Source organism: Perissodus microlepis, chromosome 6 (genome assembly GCF_051167445.1).
Source record: "Perissodus microlepis isolate ML-2025 ecotype Zambia chromosome 6, ASM5116744v1, whole genome shotgun sequence".
NCBI classification, from domain to species: Eukaryota; Metazoa; Chordata; class Actinopteri; order Cichliformes; family Cichlidae; genus Perissodus; species Perissodus microlepis.
This window is the reverse complement of record NC_140466.1, coordinates 42,038,336-42,055,914: the sequence shown is the minus strand read 5'-3', so window position 1 is coordinate 42,055,914 and position 17,579 is coordinate 42,038,336. Positions and strand designations below refer to the sequence as shown.

General features: G+C 45.4%; 1 protein-coding gene across 2 annotated transcripts; it reads left to right on the top strand.

Moving 5' to 3' along the window:
• Window positions 1-4,823: 4,823 nt before the first annotated feature.
• On the top strand, window positions 4,824-16,520 carry vps37c (VPS37C subunit of ESCRT-I). 2 transcript variants are annotated; one of them, XM_084932399.1, is made up of 5 exons: window positions 4,824-5,145; window positions 5,745-5,854; window positions 7,880-8,051; window positions 9,876-9,958; window positions 12,218-16,520. In XM_084932399.1, exons 2-5 carry the CDS (start codon window positions 5,762-5,764, stop codon window positions 12,932-12,934), a joined length of 1,065 nt encoding a protein of 354 aa, XP_084788525.1. In that variant the 5' UTR covers window positions 4,824-5,145; window positions 5,745-5,761; the 3' UTR covers window positions 12,935-16,520. The 2 variants fall into 2 exon arrangements, with proteins under 2 accessions (XP_084788525.1, XP_084788524.1); XM_084932398.1 differs by having other exon boundaries at window positions 4,825-5,355.
• The last annotated feature ends 1,059 nt before the right edge of the window (window positions 16,521-17,579 follow it).

Genomic DNA, 17,579 nt, shown 5'->3' with positions numbered 1-17,579 from the left:
GTTAACGCGGTTTCCCTGGGTCTTTCCCTTGTTGTAGTTGCGCGTCTTATTTTGAAAGACATATTTACACGTTACCATAGCGACCAGAGAGCATTAAGCGGCAGAGAGGAGGATGTTACTGTCAATGTTGGCGCATTTCAGGAGGACGCTGCTAATAAAGTTACACAATTACACAGTACATTCACGTTTATTATTATATTTACAAAATACCACAGTTTTTGTCTTGGTCATTTTATGTAGTTGTATTTATCTGCGACACCTTAAAGGCTCCGTGTCTGACATAAACCGGTCTGTGGCGGTCTTGTGGGCGACCGTGGCTCAGGGGGTTGGGAAGCGTATCTGTAACCGGAAGGTCGCCGGTTCGATCCCCGGGCTCTCTGTCCTGGTCGTTGTGTCCTTGGGCAAGACACTTTACCCTACTGGTGTTGGCCAGAGGGGCCGATGGCGCGATATGGCAGCCTCGCTTCTGTCAGTCTGCCCCAGGGCAGCTGTGGCTACAACTGTAGCTGCCTCCACCAGTGTGTGAATGCGAGAGTGAATGAATAGTGGCATTGTAAAGCGCTTTGGGTGCCTTGAAAAGTGCTATATAAATCCAATCCATTATTATTATTGTGGCGCAACAAAGGTTGGGGACCGCTGCTGTACAGCATGAGGGTTAATGGGACCGTACTCATATGAATATGATGTGTAAAGTGATTTATTCTTGTACATCCACGCCGTAGCGGCCCAGTTCTTCACCCCAGTGAAGAGGTGATCGTTTTCTCCTCGTTTTCATAAATTAAGCCGTTTGGTCTTAGTTCCCCACAACATATCACCAATTCAAAAAAATCAAAATTAGCTGTATGTAAGCGGCAATACATGGAAAACCGCAGGACCTTGCTTCCTTCCCCTGAATTCGGACACAGCCAGTGAATAAGAGACAGAAGGGAAACACAGCTGGGGCAAATCAGGGCTAACGAGACAGGGGAAGCAAAACCTGATACAATAACCTGAGACACGGACTTCAAAGTAAAACAGGAAACATAACACAGAGACACGGACTTCAAAGTAAAACAGGAAATATAACACAGAGACACGGACTTCAAAGTAAAACAGGAAACATAACACAGAGACACGGACATCAAAGTTCATAAATAACACAAAACTGAAAACCCAGGCACCCGAACACCTCCCCCTGATTCCCAAACTACCTCAGCTGTTTTTTTGGGCTCTACTCTGAGCACCTCTTGGATGACTCAAGGGTGGCTAGTCCTCTTTGGATGAGACCTGCCACCCTTTAGACAAAGCTCATTTCTGCTCTCTTTGTGATCTCATTCGTATATTCGTTCTGTCAGTTTTCCCACCTTCTAGGTTTCTTGTGGGTGCTGTTCTTGGGTGCAGCGATGGCCTGGGATGCTGCTGACACGGGCTCTGGGTTCTCTCTCAGTGGGTGGTATATAGGAAATATGACTCTTTGTGCTGGCTCTCTCCTTCTGGGAGTCTTAAACATCCTGAACCCTTTCCTTTCCCCACTTCCTCTGAAAACACATCACTCACACACAAGGTATGAGCGGGAGGAGCACAAGCTACGTAGAGCGATGCTCATGGATTTGATGGCCGTGCTGTGTGTCCATCTGTCCCCATTTCCCATTTTTCAACCCTGTCTGGGACCAGGGTTGGTTGGAGCACCTGTCCATCCTCAAATCATAGGGTGTGGTGGATGTTTTTGTGCAGCTTCTGTGTGTCTGTGTGTGTAGCTAGATCTGGGTTGGAGGCTCACTGAGCCTTGGTCCCTGTGAGAAACTGTCATTGAGAGTGGGGGTGGGGATTCACCTCCTACCGTTCCCCACTCGGCGTTGCTCGTTTTGGATGGTTGCTGGCCTGCTCTCCTGGGGGTTGTGGTCCGAGCCGAGGTGGCTTGGCCTTCTTCTTTGCCTGGACAGTCACAGGGCACAGATAATAATGTGAATAATAAAGTAAAGTAAATAAATAAAACAGAGATGGTTAGATAGAGCTGTGTTTAAGGATTAAAGGATATGACTTCTATACCAAACACCAAAGGAAACAAACAAAAAAATCACATAAAACAGAAACATTGCGATAGCTTCGCGGTGCAAAAATGCAAAGCGCCTAAACCTGCATTCTGTACTGATACTATGTTTCACAATGGAAGACTATATTATATTACACAGACTGAATTTTCCGGAGGAACCCACCCGAGGGATGAATAAAGTTTCATCTAATCTAATCTAGACTGAGGATTTATGATTGACAAGTCATCAGGAAATGGGCAAACAGTTTCACAGTCAGACCCGCCCTCTTCGTCATATCCTTCCCTTAAAACAGGACTAATAGATGATGTCGCTTTCACTGCAGGAAAGTACACATAAAATAATACAGAAAAATCCTTCATATTTACACTTTACATTGAACTAGAATTTCCCTGCATGTATTCCTGTAGCCAAGTCGGAGAGTAAACATTTAGTGTATTGTTACTAATTTATATTTTACTTCTACAGCTTTATGTGAAACCGTGTCTGCAATTTCATAACCACATATTGGATAGGCTGTTAAAAGATGGATGTATTTTTACTTTAATCCATTATGTTGGAAGTGGCTTGACCTTCTGAAGTTACCCAGGGATTAGCAGTTAGGCTGCACAAGCACTGATGGTCTTTTCCTTTACATCTGCCAGCTGTGTGTAGAGTAACCTGTACAGTTTTGTGGTAGAACGTTGCAAAACTGGTTTTACAGACATGATTACGTTTTTACACTCCAGTGTTACCAGTGAGTCAAGGTTATCCTTTGAATCAGCACGTCTTTAGCCACAGGAAACTTTTTGAATAGCCCCAGACCTTTATCAAAGGACAGAATCCATTTATCTCTGGTTATCACGGGCAAAGTCACATTTGAAACACTTCCATCTCTGTCTCACCAAACTACCCTAATCATAGAAATTAATACCAGCTGAGTATAACTGTGAGCTTTATGTTATATGTGAGTTTACTGTTGTAAACTGTGAGTGGTGACAAACTGGGTTCAACACTGTGCAGGACTCCAGCTGTGCTGCAAAGCCGGTTGATTTGGTGGTGATTAGGTAGCTAAAAGACTTCAACAGTGGTTATAAGAATTGTTTAAAAAGTAAACGAGAAAGACAAAAGTGAGGTGAGACGGAGCTGCCTCTGGCTCTAATGCAAACTTGTGTAAGTGAATCAGAGGCTCTCAGTGCTTCGAAGTTGTTTATTCATTCATAATGAAGTACGACAGAAGATCAGAGGGACAGGCGAACACATCTGTGATGGTGTAAACCTGAAATCATGCAGCTGCTCAGAGTGGTGTACACGGGTGTGCGTGGCAATGAGTAACCATGGTTACAAAAACTCTCATCGTCCACAGGGAAAGAGCTCAGGTTATTATATCCCTGCAAAATCAAGAATGCGCAATACTTCAGCATAGTTAGTGTTGTAACATTAATAACACTGACACTTTCAACAAGCTTATCTCTGATTCCAGAGGAAATAACGTGTGCACTGTGTCACTGCTGTTATTTCAGGGGATGGTTTTGCAGTTTTCCTCTTTACATTTTATTTAATGTGTCCAAAGTTATTCTTCCTGTTAAAACAAACCTTTCCCTTCCCATTGTCACCGAGTGCTTTCTCAGTTCAACACAATTAATTTAAGTTGAATATCATTAAACTGTATGGACACAGAATCGTGCTAATTACTGCCGAGTAACATAGAAACGTACAGTTTCACTCACCAATCTGTAGAAGGGAGGGTTTCTGTAAAGCTAACCACACAGCAAAATATCAGCTGTCAACCAGTAACAGAGCATGTGTTTGGGATGTGGTGGGATGGGACATTTTGGCTTGTGCCTAACAAAGAAGGACAAAAGTGGCATTGAGTTCAATTATTCATTCTAATTAGGTTTTATTTGGTTTTATTTAAGAAGGTATGTTCAGTCTGTTTTTTTTTTCTTTTGGCAAGTTCAGTGTTCAACAAATAGTTTCAGAAATGCAAATGAAGATATTGCTTGAAGACGTTTCACCTCTCATCCGAGAAGCTTCTTCAGTTCTAAGGTCAAATGGTGGGGAGTCCCAGATTTAAACCCAGTGGGAGTTTCCCCCCACAGAGGGACAAAAGGACCCCCTGATGATCCTCTAATCGCCTGAGCCAAGGTGTGAAACTGGGTGTGGGTCCGGTGCGGACGTAGCGTAAAAGAGTTAGTAGTTTATTTTCTTACTACCTGTAATTTATTGCAGATTTAGTTAATTGTTTCCTAAATGTTTGAGGTGTGAAATAAACCGCAATGGAGCAAAATATGGGTGTGTGTGGTTAAAGGATGTGTTTGCGCGTGCATGTGCACGCGCGGGGGGGTGGGGGTGGCGCGAACATTTTTCTTGTAAAACAAAGGGGGGCCTGGCAAAAAAGTTTGGGAACCACTGAGTTAGGAAAACATAACATTTGAAGACAAGTCTCGAAAAAGTACTACAATACGTTATTATTAGTATTAATAGCTATTACTGCTCACAAACCCGCCTGCAATACGAGTCAAATACGTGAGAGCTCGCTTTTATGGATTCAGAGGTGTTTTTGCCGCTGTGGAAAGTGGACATCACAGCAGAGGACGGAACATTACCGTCACGCAGGGGTTTCCCTTATATCAGCTGAGCACCGGACTGTACCATTACCCTGCCTTATGGGGGACACACTAGGGAAAACGGACACAGTTAAAATAATTACATCCAAGTGTGCCCAGAAATAATAATTATCGGGAAGCATTTATACGTACAAACTTGGATGTAATTAAAGTTCACAAGCGCTGTATTCAGAATGTTTGGGATTTGTCCGAATACCACCCGCAATTCGTGTAGGCTTCCAAAAATGGCGGCGGTTTCTGTCAGTGTGGAGTGAAACTTTCCTATTTTCAGCGAAATTCTTCCTCCATTCTAGCATTTTGTCGACTGTAGTCGAGTGTTTATTAAAGTAGGCATCTTCGGAAGACACCGGCGTTTGACAGTCGTCGTCAGGACTGAGGGGGTGACTCTAAGCTCCGGTTTTGAGCACCAAATCGCTGAGCTTCCTTCCAAGTTGACGGTAGCTGAGTGCCTGACATTGCGATCATAGCGACTGTTGTCATCGTATCGCTTAGCGCCGAGCCGTCAGGTGAGATTGGACGTCGGTCGATTAGCAGTAGATAGCTTTGCGGCCAAAGGGCGTCGGAAACAAAGCGGTTGGTGTTTGTGTGTGTGGATCGAGCCGGGGCAGATTACAGATCCTGAGGACGTGTCACGTCACCTGTCAGTTGGAATAAATAGGTGCTGTTGGATGTCACCGCCACTCTGTGCCGCACTGAATTTGGTTTGCTAGCGTCGTGTAAGTACCGGCTCATTTTCACCCGTGTTCTCGCTTCACTGTGCGCCCAGACAGCTTGTTGTGTTTTGGGGCCTACAGTCACTTGCCTCCATATGTTTGTACTGCGCTTTTATTATGCTAGCTAGCTGTTAGCCGTCATTGGCTAATTTGTTGTATTATAATTTGTCTAATGGCATATTGCGGGAAAATAACTAAGTGCAGTTTTCATATATCGCCTACATCGTGGTGACTTTCTTTAGGGAACAGCAGCGAGGGACGTGGTTAGTGTTTTCTTGATTTTCCGGGCTGCCTCACGGCGGCTCATGGCTGCTCGGAGATTGTAAATGTCAACTTTCTGTCTCTAACGAGCGTTTTTAATGTCTCTTTCCTGATTTGTTTATGTTGGACAGCCATCCTGGCAAATCAAATGGAGAAGCTTCAGGACCTCAGCCAATCAGAGCTACAGGAGCTCCTGGACAGTCCGGAGAGGGTGGAATCGATGGCTCTGGAGTCCGATGAGGTGAAACTGGTGCTTCATTCTTCTTCCCCTTTGTCGAAACGCCGATTAAATTCCCTTAATGAGAAGTCAGGAATTTGATTATGTGGCATTGCAGTGACCCTACAACTGGTTTCTAATTTAAATCTCAAACTGTCTATAAAGTCTTTCTGCCAAGGTTACATCAGCTCAGTGAAAAGTGACAAAGACGAGGCGGTCAGTGGGAAGGATTTTAGTTTTAAATGTTCAGTAGTTGTGTGATATTTTTCTTCTTCAAAATAATAAAGTTAGGAGTTATTATAATTGTCCTAGAAGTGAGCAAATAGGGATTTGCCTTTGTCCCTGTAACCTTTGCTTTGTTTGCAGTCATGCAAAATTGTAGAGTTGAGTTGTACCGAGGAACTTCCTGTCCTTCATCACCTCCTATTTCAAATGACTGACTCATGTGCCCTTATCTCTGAGCTGGTTCAAACTGAGTCCAGAATACTTCAGGTGTTTGTTTGTTTTTTTGTGTGAAAGTGTTCTGATGATTTCAAATGATGGCAGATCTCCTGAAATCATTAGGTTAGATACTGACATTGAACTGCTGATTTGACACAAGCTTGCAGAAACCTGAGCTACTCAAGGTGAACAGAGACGGCACAGTCGCCTGTGAGAGGAGTCTCAGTGGTTTATCTGTCATTTCTTCATTTGTCATCCAGTTTAATCAGGTTTTTAAGGACTGAGTACACTCCAAGACATAGCAGGGTTTCAGGTTAAAGCTTGTAGAGAATCACTTTGTCGGTTGTCACGCTCTGTTAAGTTTTCATAACTTCAACTGGGAGGAATGGGAAGAAATGACGTGCTTTGTGGCATGCTGCTAGCAACAAAGTGCCTGAAGATGACATTTATAACTTTGCTAAGCTGCCTGTTATGTGCAGACACAATACTGGTTCATCCCTTGAGTTAGCCGATTTTTCTGCTCGAGTGATTTATAGGTCAGAGTTAGGTGGCTTAACAAACCAAATAACATTCCTCTGAACATGATCAGGTACAAGTACTGAAAACAGCCAGTGTCCAAAGAAAAGCCTGAGAACTGTTGCTCACTTTGAAAATGACACGTCTGACTGCGTGGAAGCAAAATGGAAAGAAATGAGGCGAAGGCTTTTTGGACAACACTTTATGCCAGCCTGACTGCAGTGACACTTTCAAACATGCTGCTAATCCCAGAGGCCAACAGACGTTTTCCACTGACGAATGTGTAATATTGAGTCAGTAAATAATGACGCTGTGACACAGTTTCCTTTGAGTTCTAGTCATCTCATATTAAGACTGTTGTGAAAGTCGTGTGATGTTTTTGGGGTCGTAATCGTGGAAAAAATGTCCCCATAGCTGTATATGTGCGTCACAAAATAATAAACATTACGTACTCACGCATGAAAAACAGCAGTCAGATAAAACTGATAAGCTGTGCAGAGAGCGGACAGACAGCAGAGCTGTCCCATCCCACTGATCCCACCAAAGTCCAGTCCAGGGCTGGATCCTGGTCTTGACTTTACTGAACGCAGCGTTAGGAACGTTGTTCAGCTGTTGCACATCGCAGGGCTGTACACACAAAGACACAGGCTCGTGTTCAAACTGTAAAGATATCCCTCAGCTGTACTGTGTGCTCGGCTGTGACGCGTACTCTGCCACACAGTACAGGAACAGGACACGCACAGACTTATGTCAGCCTAACAAACTTATTTACTGCAGTTATTTTACACGCCAAGAACAAGATGGAGAATCCGGCTTGTTTCCAGCACACACGAGGCTCCTGTGTTAGTCACTGTGGTTGCAGTAGTGCTTTTGATATGACTCTATATTCTACACGAGGAGAATCTGCTGACATCCTTCCACCAAGTCAGTCCATCGTTCGGTCTTTTAGAGAAGACTGCTGAGTCTTACTAAATGCCACATTTCAGTACTTGTGTATGTGGTGATGCAGACACACTGAAGGATCTACATAGACGTGTTTGATGCCGACACTTAAAGTTATAATTCCCATTGCATTACGTGCTTTTGTTTCAGATCCAGAACATCCAGCTGGAGAGAGAAATGGCTTTGGCATCAAATCGCAGCCTGGCTGAGCAAAACCTGGACATGAAGCCTCGCTTGGAGTCGCAGAAGGAGCTGCTGGTGGAGAGATATTCTCAACTAGAGGCAGTCAGAGAAACCTATAGACAGCACTGCTCCCTGAAAGGTAGGGGGAGGGATGAACACTGTGCACACTACTGACTGTGTCACTGAGTGAGTTTTCATCACGTCCGATGATCACATAAAAGCCACACTGATTGTCAAAAAAAGTTAAAGTAGATTTGTCTTTTTGGACGTTGACTATAAACGTCTAAAATGGGAAATGGACTGATTCTCGTACAGCACTCTTCTACTCTCTCTGAGCTCTTAATACAACATTCACACACATTCACACTCTGATGGATGAACTTGAACCTGGTTGAGTATCTTGGCGTGCAGACTGGAGGAGGCAGCGGTCGAACTACCGACCTTCCCGTTAGTAAGTGACCTGAAGTGTCACTCAGAAGTGTTTCTTTGTTTTTCACCTGATGGGGTGTTGTTGTCAAACTGTTCCTATTTTTCCGTCTGTTATAGGACTTTCTTTCTTTCTTTTACATAGGTACACTTGGTGTCATTTTACACATTTCTTTCTGAAAATTTCAGAGTCGTGCATCGTTTACTACAGCAGCGTTTCTTTATCATTTAATGTGTAGTTAAACACACAAAGGGGAGTGTCACTGGTCGGGGTCAGGCGATGATGTAAAGTGAGTTTGACATCTACTAAAATTAAAGTCTCAGATGACTCTGAATCCCGGTGACCTTGACCTCAAAATGAGAGGTCAGCCTTTCTGAAAATCACCTAAGAGTTTCACATTTATACCACAGGTGCTCCGAGTATGAGGCTGGCAGTGCCAGTGCCCTGGGTGTAGTAGTAGTGCACACAGTGTGGGCACTGGACCCATCCCTCACCGTGGCCCCTGAAAGCCTTGCTTTATGTGACTCAGGATTTTATTATTGATGCATTTCTCTTCTGCATCTGTATGTTTGAAGTGCCTTTGGAGAAGATACCCCAGGTACTCTTTCATGCCTCCATCTAGGTTTGCATGTGAGGGTGTTAAAATGTGTTCATGGATGCAGCTCAAAGCTCAAATGTCCTTGAAGTGTTAGGTGAGAGTGAAAAACACCATATAAACGGCAGCCCATGTACCATGGGCTAAACTAAGACTGGGTGGGACGAACCTTATGGACCCGATACTCAGACGGAGTTACAAGAGCGAGTCAGTAATAAACAGTCACCTCAGTGACGGAAGGTTCCCAGTTCAAACCTGTTGAAAAACCTGCTTGGCAGGCTAACTGGTGATTTGAAAGTGGCTCATTGTGCGACAGTACATGGTTATCTGTGTCTGTGTTTAAAAACAGCAGGGAGCGCCATGTTCAGAGAGCTGAGTCAAGGGCAAAGTAGTCTTTATGTGCCAAATACATACAAATCCTAATAAACTGGCACCAGATGAATGTGCAGTGTTGTGGTGAGTCGTAGTTCTCCCTCCACCGCTGTGCAGGTGGAGCTGCCAGATAGATGGATCAATACATGAGGGGACCATGGCCAGTCCATGGTGCCTCTTTAGTATTGCGTCTGTGTACAGCCACCGACCAGAGTGAGCGAGGCACTGTGTGTAAAATGCTTCATTCAGAATTTGTATAAACCCTCTTGATTCAAAGCTGAAAGTGTGCACTTCAGCACCGTTATTGAACGTTTGTTTGGAAACAGTCTGCAGAATCTCTGTCCTTAGCAGCTGGACTCGTACCTGTGCAGCCCACCCAGGTAAAGTCTATGTGTGGGACACACAGGTGGGAATTTCCCAGCATGCCTCTCAGTTTGCCTGTGTTTTTAATCTCTCACCATTATAATAACGTGACTCCACAGCTCTCATCAGTCTGAGCGTTTAATGTGTCCATCATCAGACACGCCCAGGCTCATACTCAGCCTCTTTCTAACTCTTGCTCCCCTCAGATGGCATGGCAGGTCAGGTGTCTCCAGAAGCGCTGTTCTCAAGACTACAGACAGAGGGCAGCAAAACAGAAGAAGAGTCAGAGGTCAGTGATCGACTGTCAAACATGTTGCAGGTGCATCATTTAAGGTAAAGGCAGACGCTTCGATGTTTTTAACGTGGGGTCGGCATGTTCGGGTAATATGAGCGAAAGGCCACAGTTTAAAGTTGGGTTCTAAACGACGACGATCACGAATAGATTAAAGAGTTTCCTGAAGATGGGATGTGTTGTTTCCTATGAGTCTCTGCATGCATGCAGACATGACAGTGTGGTGGAAGTCAGTGTGTGGGCTCAGGAGCAGCGTTTCCTGCTTCACCCACTAATGCATGTACCATTCGATGAAACACTGATGAGTTTTAACTTGGATTTTTGAGGCTGTTTCAGATTAACTGAACTGTTCTGTGGTCTGACCAATCAAAATGATTTTTGATGCCGCCATCTTTGAGATGGAGCAGACAGACAACCTGGTATGATATCATTACACGATGCATTCTGTAGCCATGATTGGCTGTGCGTTAGTGCACATGGTACGGTGAATTTGCTCCTGAGTGAAGAGCCCATTAATGCTGACACATAAATGCAGGTTTTGGAATCACACAAACACCATCAGATGATGTCTTTGGTTCAGAAGGTCTCAGCCTGTGAACATCTACGCCAGTGTAAAGTTAGTTTCTGTTCATAAAAATGTATGGACACAGTCACACTCCGATGGATGCATCAGAAAGCAACGTGGAGTTAGTATCTTGCCCAAGGATATTTGGCATGCAGACTGGGATCAAACCACCAACCATCTGGTTAGTAGGTGACCTGCTCTGCCAGCTGAGCTGCAGCCACAGGTGTCAGGATGTGGTCAGCTTTCACTGAAGTGATCAGACAACAGCTGGCTTGGGAACGCTTTGTTGTCCCCGTGGAAGAGCGTCTGAGCTGCTGCCTATGGTACCCACCCCCTGAAAAGCAGCGATGGATGGGTGAGCTGGGATTATACTTCCCACGAGCTCACTATGCTCCAGTCAGATGTGAATGACGTAAACGTCACCATCAGGCAGCGAGCGTGAGGGTCCACGTGACCTCCTGATGACTGTGCGACATGAACTCTGCTCCTCCTCTTTACTCAGCCACACTCACTGATGCCTGTAAATATGTGACCCACCTGTTTGTGATAGCATGGTGGAGACTAGGGTTGGGCGATATATAAAAATTTTCCAACCGACAATCGTCAGTCCAATAGTCGGCGATGGGCGATGTATTTACGCATGCGCAGGCTTTTTGATGGGCGGAGCAATGTAATTATGCACGGACTGATTTGCGTGTTTACAACACAGAAGTCCAAACATGGACGAACTCATTTCCAAAAACAATTAGGGCTGTCAGCGTTAACGCTGCATTAACGTGATTAACGCCATTAAAATCTGGAGCGCAGGACGAACGAACTTTGGACAAACTGCCCAAAATACGTCCACAGAGACATTTCAGAGATTTTGACTCAGTCTGTCATGCCATCGTGTTTGTCGTGATGATGGCTCATTAACTCACCAGTCACCAATTTGGGATGAAAAAGGTAAACCTAAGGATGTAACCAAAGCGGTGTGTCACTCGTGCAGACGTATAGTGTGAGCAAAGTACTCAAACACGACTAACTTACATGAGCATGCACGCGTCCACCATCCAGCTGAGTGTGCTAGGCTATCACCAGCTTCTGCAGCTCCAACAAGCATCAGAGCGCCCTCTGAGGAGGGGCATTTGCTCGCAGATGAAAGAGGGTGTTGTTAAAACAGCGCTATTATTTTTTTTTCTGTTGACTGCTTCTATTAGCTACATTATTATTAGCAAACCTACTCATGGGCTCAGCCTATCGGCGATAGTCGGTATATTCGTCCAATCGGCCAACCGTAGCGGAGACCTGCGGTGTTGTTTGAACAGCTCGTGTCTCCGTGCTGTGTTTGGGATTAGTTGCTTCATTCATCAGGAAATTCAACTAAAGACTAGCTGGACTAAGTGCGCCCCTGGGCACACTGTGTTATCTAGTTGGGCAGCTCAGCAGTGCAGACCTATCCGAACTAGAAATGCTTTTACTTTGAAGGATTTTGCACTTCCTTTAACAGCGGCTGCTGTTTATCTGGGCTGTGGCAGGCTTTGGGCTTGTTTTCAGGGTGCCGTCACATTGTGCAGGTTGTGAAGCAGTGGGTCCCACCCCGCAGCACATCATTAGTCTGTGGCTACTACAAGTAATTTGACCTTAGTGGTAGTTTGATACCTGCTCAGCAGTAAGCACCGCTCATTTGTCTTACCTGTCTCGTCCCGCAGGCTCTAGCAGATGAGTTTCTGGAGGGATCTCTTCCGCTGGACTCCTTCCTCGACCGATTCCTCTCCCTACGCTCACTCGCTCACAAAAGACGCGTACGGATAGAGAAACTCCAAGAAATCCTGCGACAGAGGAGCGAGGGCAATACCACCGCCATGACGTCGTCAGCATGCCTGAAAGAGGACTCTGCCACCCCGCTGTCACCGTGGGATCAACAGACAACAACAGCAACGACGACGAATCAACAGCAGCCGAGTTCCAAACCTCAGAACGCCTCTCAGCCCGTGTCCTCGTCTGCAGGGGGCTCATCTGGGCTCCCCTACAGTCCATACCCCGTGTCGGGCCCTACTCCTCCTGCTGTAGTGGCAGCAGCAGGTTCTGTTCCAGCCAATGCCCCGTCACAGTTCCCTCCTTACCCAGGTCCCACTTCACCTTTCCCTCCGGCAGGGAGCTACTCTGGCCCTAGCCCCCCTTTTGGGCCTCCAGCTTCGGCCAGCTGCCCTTACCCGGCCCAGCCCTCCTTTCCTTCGCCACATCCAGGCTCAGCATTTGGCCAGTACACCCCGAGCCACGCTCAGAGTGGCCCTGCGCCCTACCCGGCCTCCTACAGCTATGGGGGCTACAGCTACCCATCCGGGCCAGCCTATTCCAATTCTCAGTCAGCAACAGGGAGACCCATGTACAGACCGGGATATGGAGTTCCACAGCCGTACTCCTGAAAGCACTGCTGCTCCACTGTCTCTCTTCTTCTTAAATCTTTCCTCCTTTGCTGTCTCACCATTTTCTCTCCCCTCACTCCTGCTCTCCTCGCCCTAATCCTCCTCCCCGTCCTTTCTCCGATGCTCCCAGACTCAAGAGGTCTCTCGCTTTACTTTGTTGCACTATTTCTCTAATATCAGTCTGTCTCTGTTTATTTCTTTGCCCTTCCTTTGTCGACCCAGCAACTCCCCCTACTCTGGTCTCAGGTTGTTGCGTTTGTGTTTAAGCGTTCAAACACTGTCTCTGGTTCACTCACCCTCTTCCTTCTGCACATCGTTGTCTCCTCCCTCCTCTTCCATGTCATTTGTGTGTGTGTGTGTGTGTGTGTGTGTGTGTGTGTTGCTGTTTGGCAATCAGAAAGTCCTTATAGACACAAGTGCACTCCCCCTTATGACAAATACATGGCAAGAATCACACTCTGTGACAGTGTCCCCATCCCCTGCCATAATCTGTGTGGTTCACATTGTTTTCTGTGAGCACCGACGAGATATGGAAGCTTTATGTTCTGCTTTGATGACCTCTGGGCGTAAACGATGCCATTAAAAAGGAGAAGGCCGGTACACAGTAAGATTCTTACATGAAGTTAAAGTGCAGGGTTTGAAGTTCCCATATTCTTATCTGTAGCTGCCCGGATATTCAGCTCTTCCAGTTGCAAGCGAATGTGAACGCGGCCACTTTGTTTCCTTTAACCAAAGAAACTTCTGCTGATGACACTGCTTTCATTCCTCTTCCTTTCATTAGTGTTGGACAGAGGAAGCAAACTGCAGCAAGAGATGTCACAGTACTACGTTTGTAGTAGTGCACACCAATGCCAGTAGCATTCTAGATACCAGAGTAGAAACAGCCGGCGACTATCTCAACAGCAGCAGCAGTGTGTGCACAGCCGAGAGCACTGCTCAGTGTGCACTGCCCCTTTAAAACAAGAGCCCACGGTGTGTAACCTACAGTACACTGCATAGAAAATACCAAGTGTATTTTCAGGTCACAGTACATGTACAGCATTTGGAAGCTACTGTAAGCATTGGTGCTGCGACGTCCCCAGCTGCAGCTGTGTCAGCAGCTTCTCCTCCAGCCCTGCTTAAAACACTCGAAGAGGAAACAGGCAGACTTGGGAAAATTCTTCAGATTCCTGATCCCGACTGTGATGTCCTTTCCTACTTTTCTGTAAAGTCAACAAACATGTCTGTTTCTGTGAGTGGAAGCCTAGCTGGAGACGACTCACAGGGCTGGTTTGTGCAGCACTAGCTGGAGAACCGACACTGTAGGCAGGTTTCTGGTTTTCTCCACACATCTTCATGATCTTTTGTTTTGTATTTTTCCAATACGTAATTCAAAGGGAAACCCAGGAAGGGTCGCTTGTCAGAACGGTCACTAACAGGAGACTAACGGTCACACTCTTAATTTCCTTATAAGCATGTTTTATCGTGGAGAAGCTGACACAAAGGGATTAGTTGGTGTCACTCATGTTGCTGTGTACTCCCTGCACCTCTCTGATTGGTCCATGGAGGCTGTCCAAAGTCAAGCTTTGTGTTGGCTTCAAACACTTTGGCACTGCAGACCATCGTAGGTGAGGTGGAGGTGTTGAAGGGAATTTAGTATGCGTGTATTTTTAAACTGAAGTGCCAACATTGTGACAGACAAACGCGTAAATCTCACATGTCTTTGGTGACGAGCTGTACCTTACATCCCTCCAAGTGATTGAGCTGAGTCTAAAGTGATCTGGGACTCAGAAATACTGCACCGCTATTAACACTCCAGAAAGCTGCATTAGTGAAGCGAGCTCAGAGTTTAGGCGACTGAATGATGATGATGTTAAAGAGGGGGAGGAATCCCGGTGTGGTTGAGCAGCGGAGAGCAGTATGCAGAAATCCTTTTTGTTTCAGTGCATGTCAGACACTCAAAGATTTCCTTTCAGAGCAAAGTTGAACCTGCTGGATTATTTAGTAGAGATGCAGCTGTTAATCAAAACACGGTAAATCTGTACCTCAAGACAGGCTGTGCAGGCTTCAGCTGAGAGCTGGCTAATGCTAGGGCGAGCACTGTGCGGATACATTCAGTCATTATCGTAGTAGCCAGTGTGAGCCACGCTTCTTCAGATGTCACATGATTTAGAAGAAGTTGGATATCAGCTGACTTCCCTGCCAAGGTCAAAGATCACTGTTCATTCTTCCTGGTTTAAGAGCTGTCGCTAGGACTGCTAGCACAAAGGCTTTCACAGTGGCAGTAGCAGGTGTTCAGTCAGTCAGCAAACAGTCACTGTACACTCAGTCACACAGAGGTTTCTATGGTGTTTGGAGAGGTCATTTATTTTTTATTTAACCAGGTTAGTATAACCATCCTCTGTTCCTCCGCCTGTCTGAAAGAGCCTGTGATGGACGGCTGGCTGTCAGAAAGGAAGCAGAAGTGTAAAGTGGCTCGCTGTGGTGAAGGAGCACATGCTCCACCACAGAGACGAGCATCAGACTCGCTGTAAGGTCTGCTGGAAACAAAGATGGAAGGTTCGCTCTTCTGAACAAGGAGGGAGTCTGATGAAACTCACTCGTGTACCGTCTGCACATAGAAAACGCTTTGAGGCACAGGTACAGTCAGCTGTTGAGTGTAACTGTGACCTGCCCTGTCTGTTACTAGCCACAGAGCGCTAACCCATGGCAGTAAGGTTCTCTTTATAAACCGCTCGCTCACCGTGCTGATGTCTGTCACAGAGCAAAGACACTGAAGGAAAGAGACCAGCATTAGCTCCTCTGCAGGGAACCATGTACCCCGAGGGCAGTGACTGGAAATGTATTTTAAACGTTTCATGGCAGTAGCAGATGCAATTGGCAGTTCACTGTTTGTTTTTCCTGGTTTACGATTACTGCCAACTCTGAATTTATTAAATGCTTGATAGAAACTAACATATGAACAAATATTTCAGCATTAGGTGGATTTGTCTTTTATAAAGGGTGCCTTACTCCTCACAGGTAAATATGGGCTGTAGCTGACAGAGTGCATGTGATGGCTCACCTGAATCCAGCTCTCAGTACCTCAGATGTCCACACAGTGGCACCAGCTGACAGACTGGCGCCGTCTGATTGGATGAGAGCTGACGTCCCGATGCTGCACCTCTCTTGGTGCTAACGTCGCCCTCTGGTGTTACCTGTGGAGTCTTACTGCACACACACACAGCAGATGTCTCACTGGTTTCAGTTGGTTTTACGCGAACACGAGTAGGTGACTACTTCACATAGAGATGCTGCAATAACCCGAGCATGACGAGCTTTCATATACAATAAAGACATGATGGTGGTGGATTTGTCCTGAGGACTTCAGTGTTGTTAGGAAAAATGACAACAACAATAATAATAGTTTTACAGTGTTTTAGAAAAAGCACAAGGCAGATGTCTTAATATAGTTAGCATTAATATTCTGGAGGGAAATATCAGATTGATTTAATGGTTCTGATCTGGAGGAATTCTATATTACTGATGATGTAGATGGAAAAAGAGAAACAATGTTTTCTTTCTTGTTTTGGTTGTGAATAATTAAACAAGTTGATTTGAAGTAAAATGCTCAGAGTCTTTATTACGTTAGGGTTCATGGAATCATACTGCTATAAAAATGATTTCTGTGAGGTGCATCGAGTCATGAAAATGAATCTTAAATGTTATCAAAACATTCACTCATCACAAAGTTAGGTGTGTAAAGTTCTCTAATACCAAGAAAACCCTGTTTTAACTGGATCAATGAGGAGCCACTGATATCAAGACAAGGAAGCTCCTTACCACGAGTGGAGGGCTTCACACCAGGACCATGAGACTGCACGGTAAGTGGAAGGAAGGAGGCCGAGGACTGGAGAGCATCCGGGATGGAAACGCAAACACAGGAAGATGGCGTCCAATGGTAGTGTGCTTACTTACAGCAGAAAACTGAGAACGAAGGAGAGGAGCCATCGTGGAAGGACGTAAGACTCCACAGCATGCACCACTCACAGACAGCGGCTGGACTCAGGACGCCAGAGCCGCCTCAGATATTTTAAGGATGTACTTCACAAGTTTCCCTTTTTAGCACTTTGGGATTCACCTTGTTGGTGTAAAATTATTATTTTATGGCTGTCAAAGTGTTTTCTTTCATTTCTCACAGACTCGAGTACAGAAATAGGAACACATGGTGTTACTAAAGATACATTTAAAAATGATACATGGTGCAATTTTCGTGCTTGAATGATTCATAGATCAGTGTCAATGTGCAAAAAAACATTCTTCTGATCATGTCTGAGGAACTAATATGTCAATAAATGTCACATCTTTCACTTCAGTAGTCCACGTGCTGCACTTGTTACAGTGTGTTGTGATATACCATGATATTGATTTGAGATATTACGGTTTTTCAAAGACTTTTTCATTTCCAATTCCTTTGAGATGGAAGGGTCAGTGAGTTTTGTTGTCTACGCTGCAAACACTATTCCCAAACATCACGTTCTTGCCTAAGAGATCGATACGAGCTCGTGGATGTGCTGTGGTTGATGGTTTGTGAAGCTCATGACGCCAGCTCCTGTGAGGGGAAAACGCTCAGACATTTGGGAAATTCAGTGCAGAGAGGAGTAGGAGTTGAAAGTTGTGGGGGTTT

Excerpts from the sequence above, each read along its gene's own strand:
- vps37c (XM_084932399.1), top strand. The coding sequence starts at position 5,762 with ATGGAGAAGCTTCAGGACCTCAGCCAATCAGAGCTACAGGAGCTCCTG. Across the intron at positions 5,855-7,879 it reads TGGCTCTGGAGTCCGATGAG|ATCCAGAACATCCAGCTGGA; the intron begins GTGAAACTGGTG and ends CTTTTGTTTCAG. Across the intron at positions 8,052-9,875 it reads ACAGCACTGCTCCCTGAAAG|ATGGCATGGCAGGTCAGGTG; the intron begins GTAGGGGGAGGG and ends TGCTCCCCTCAG.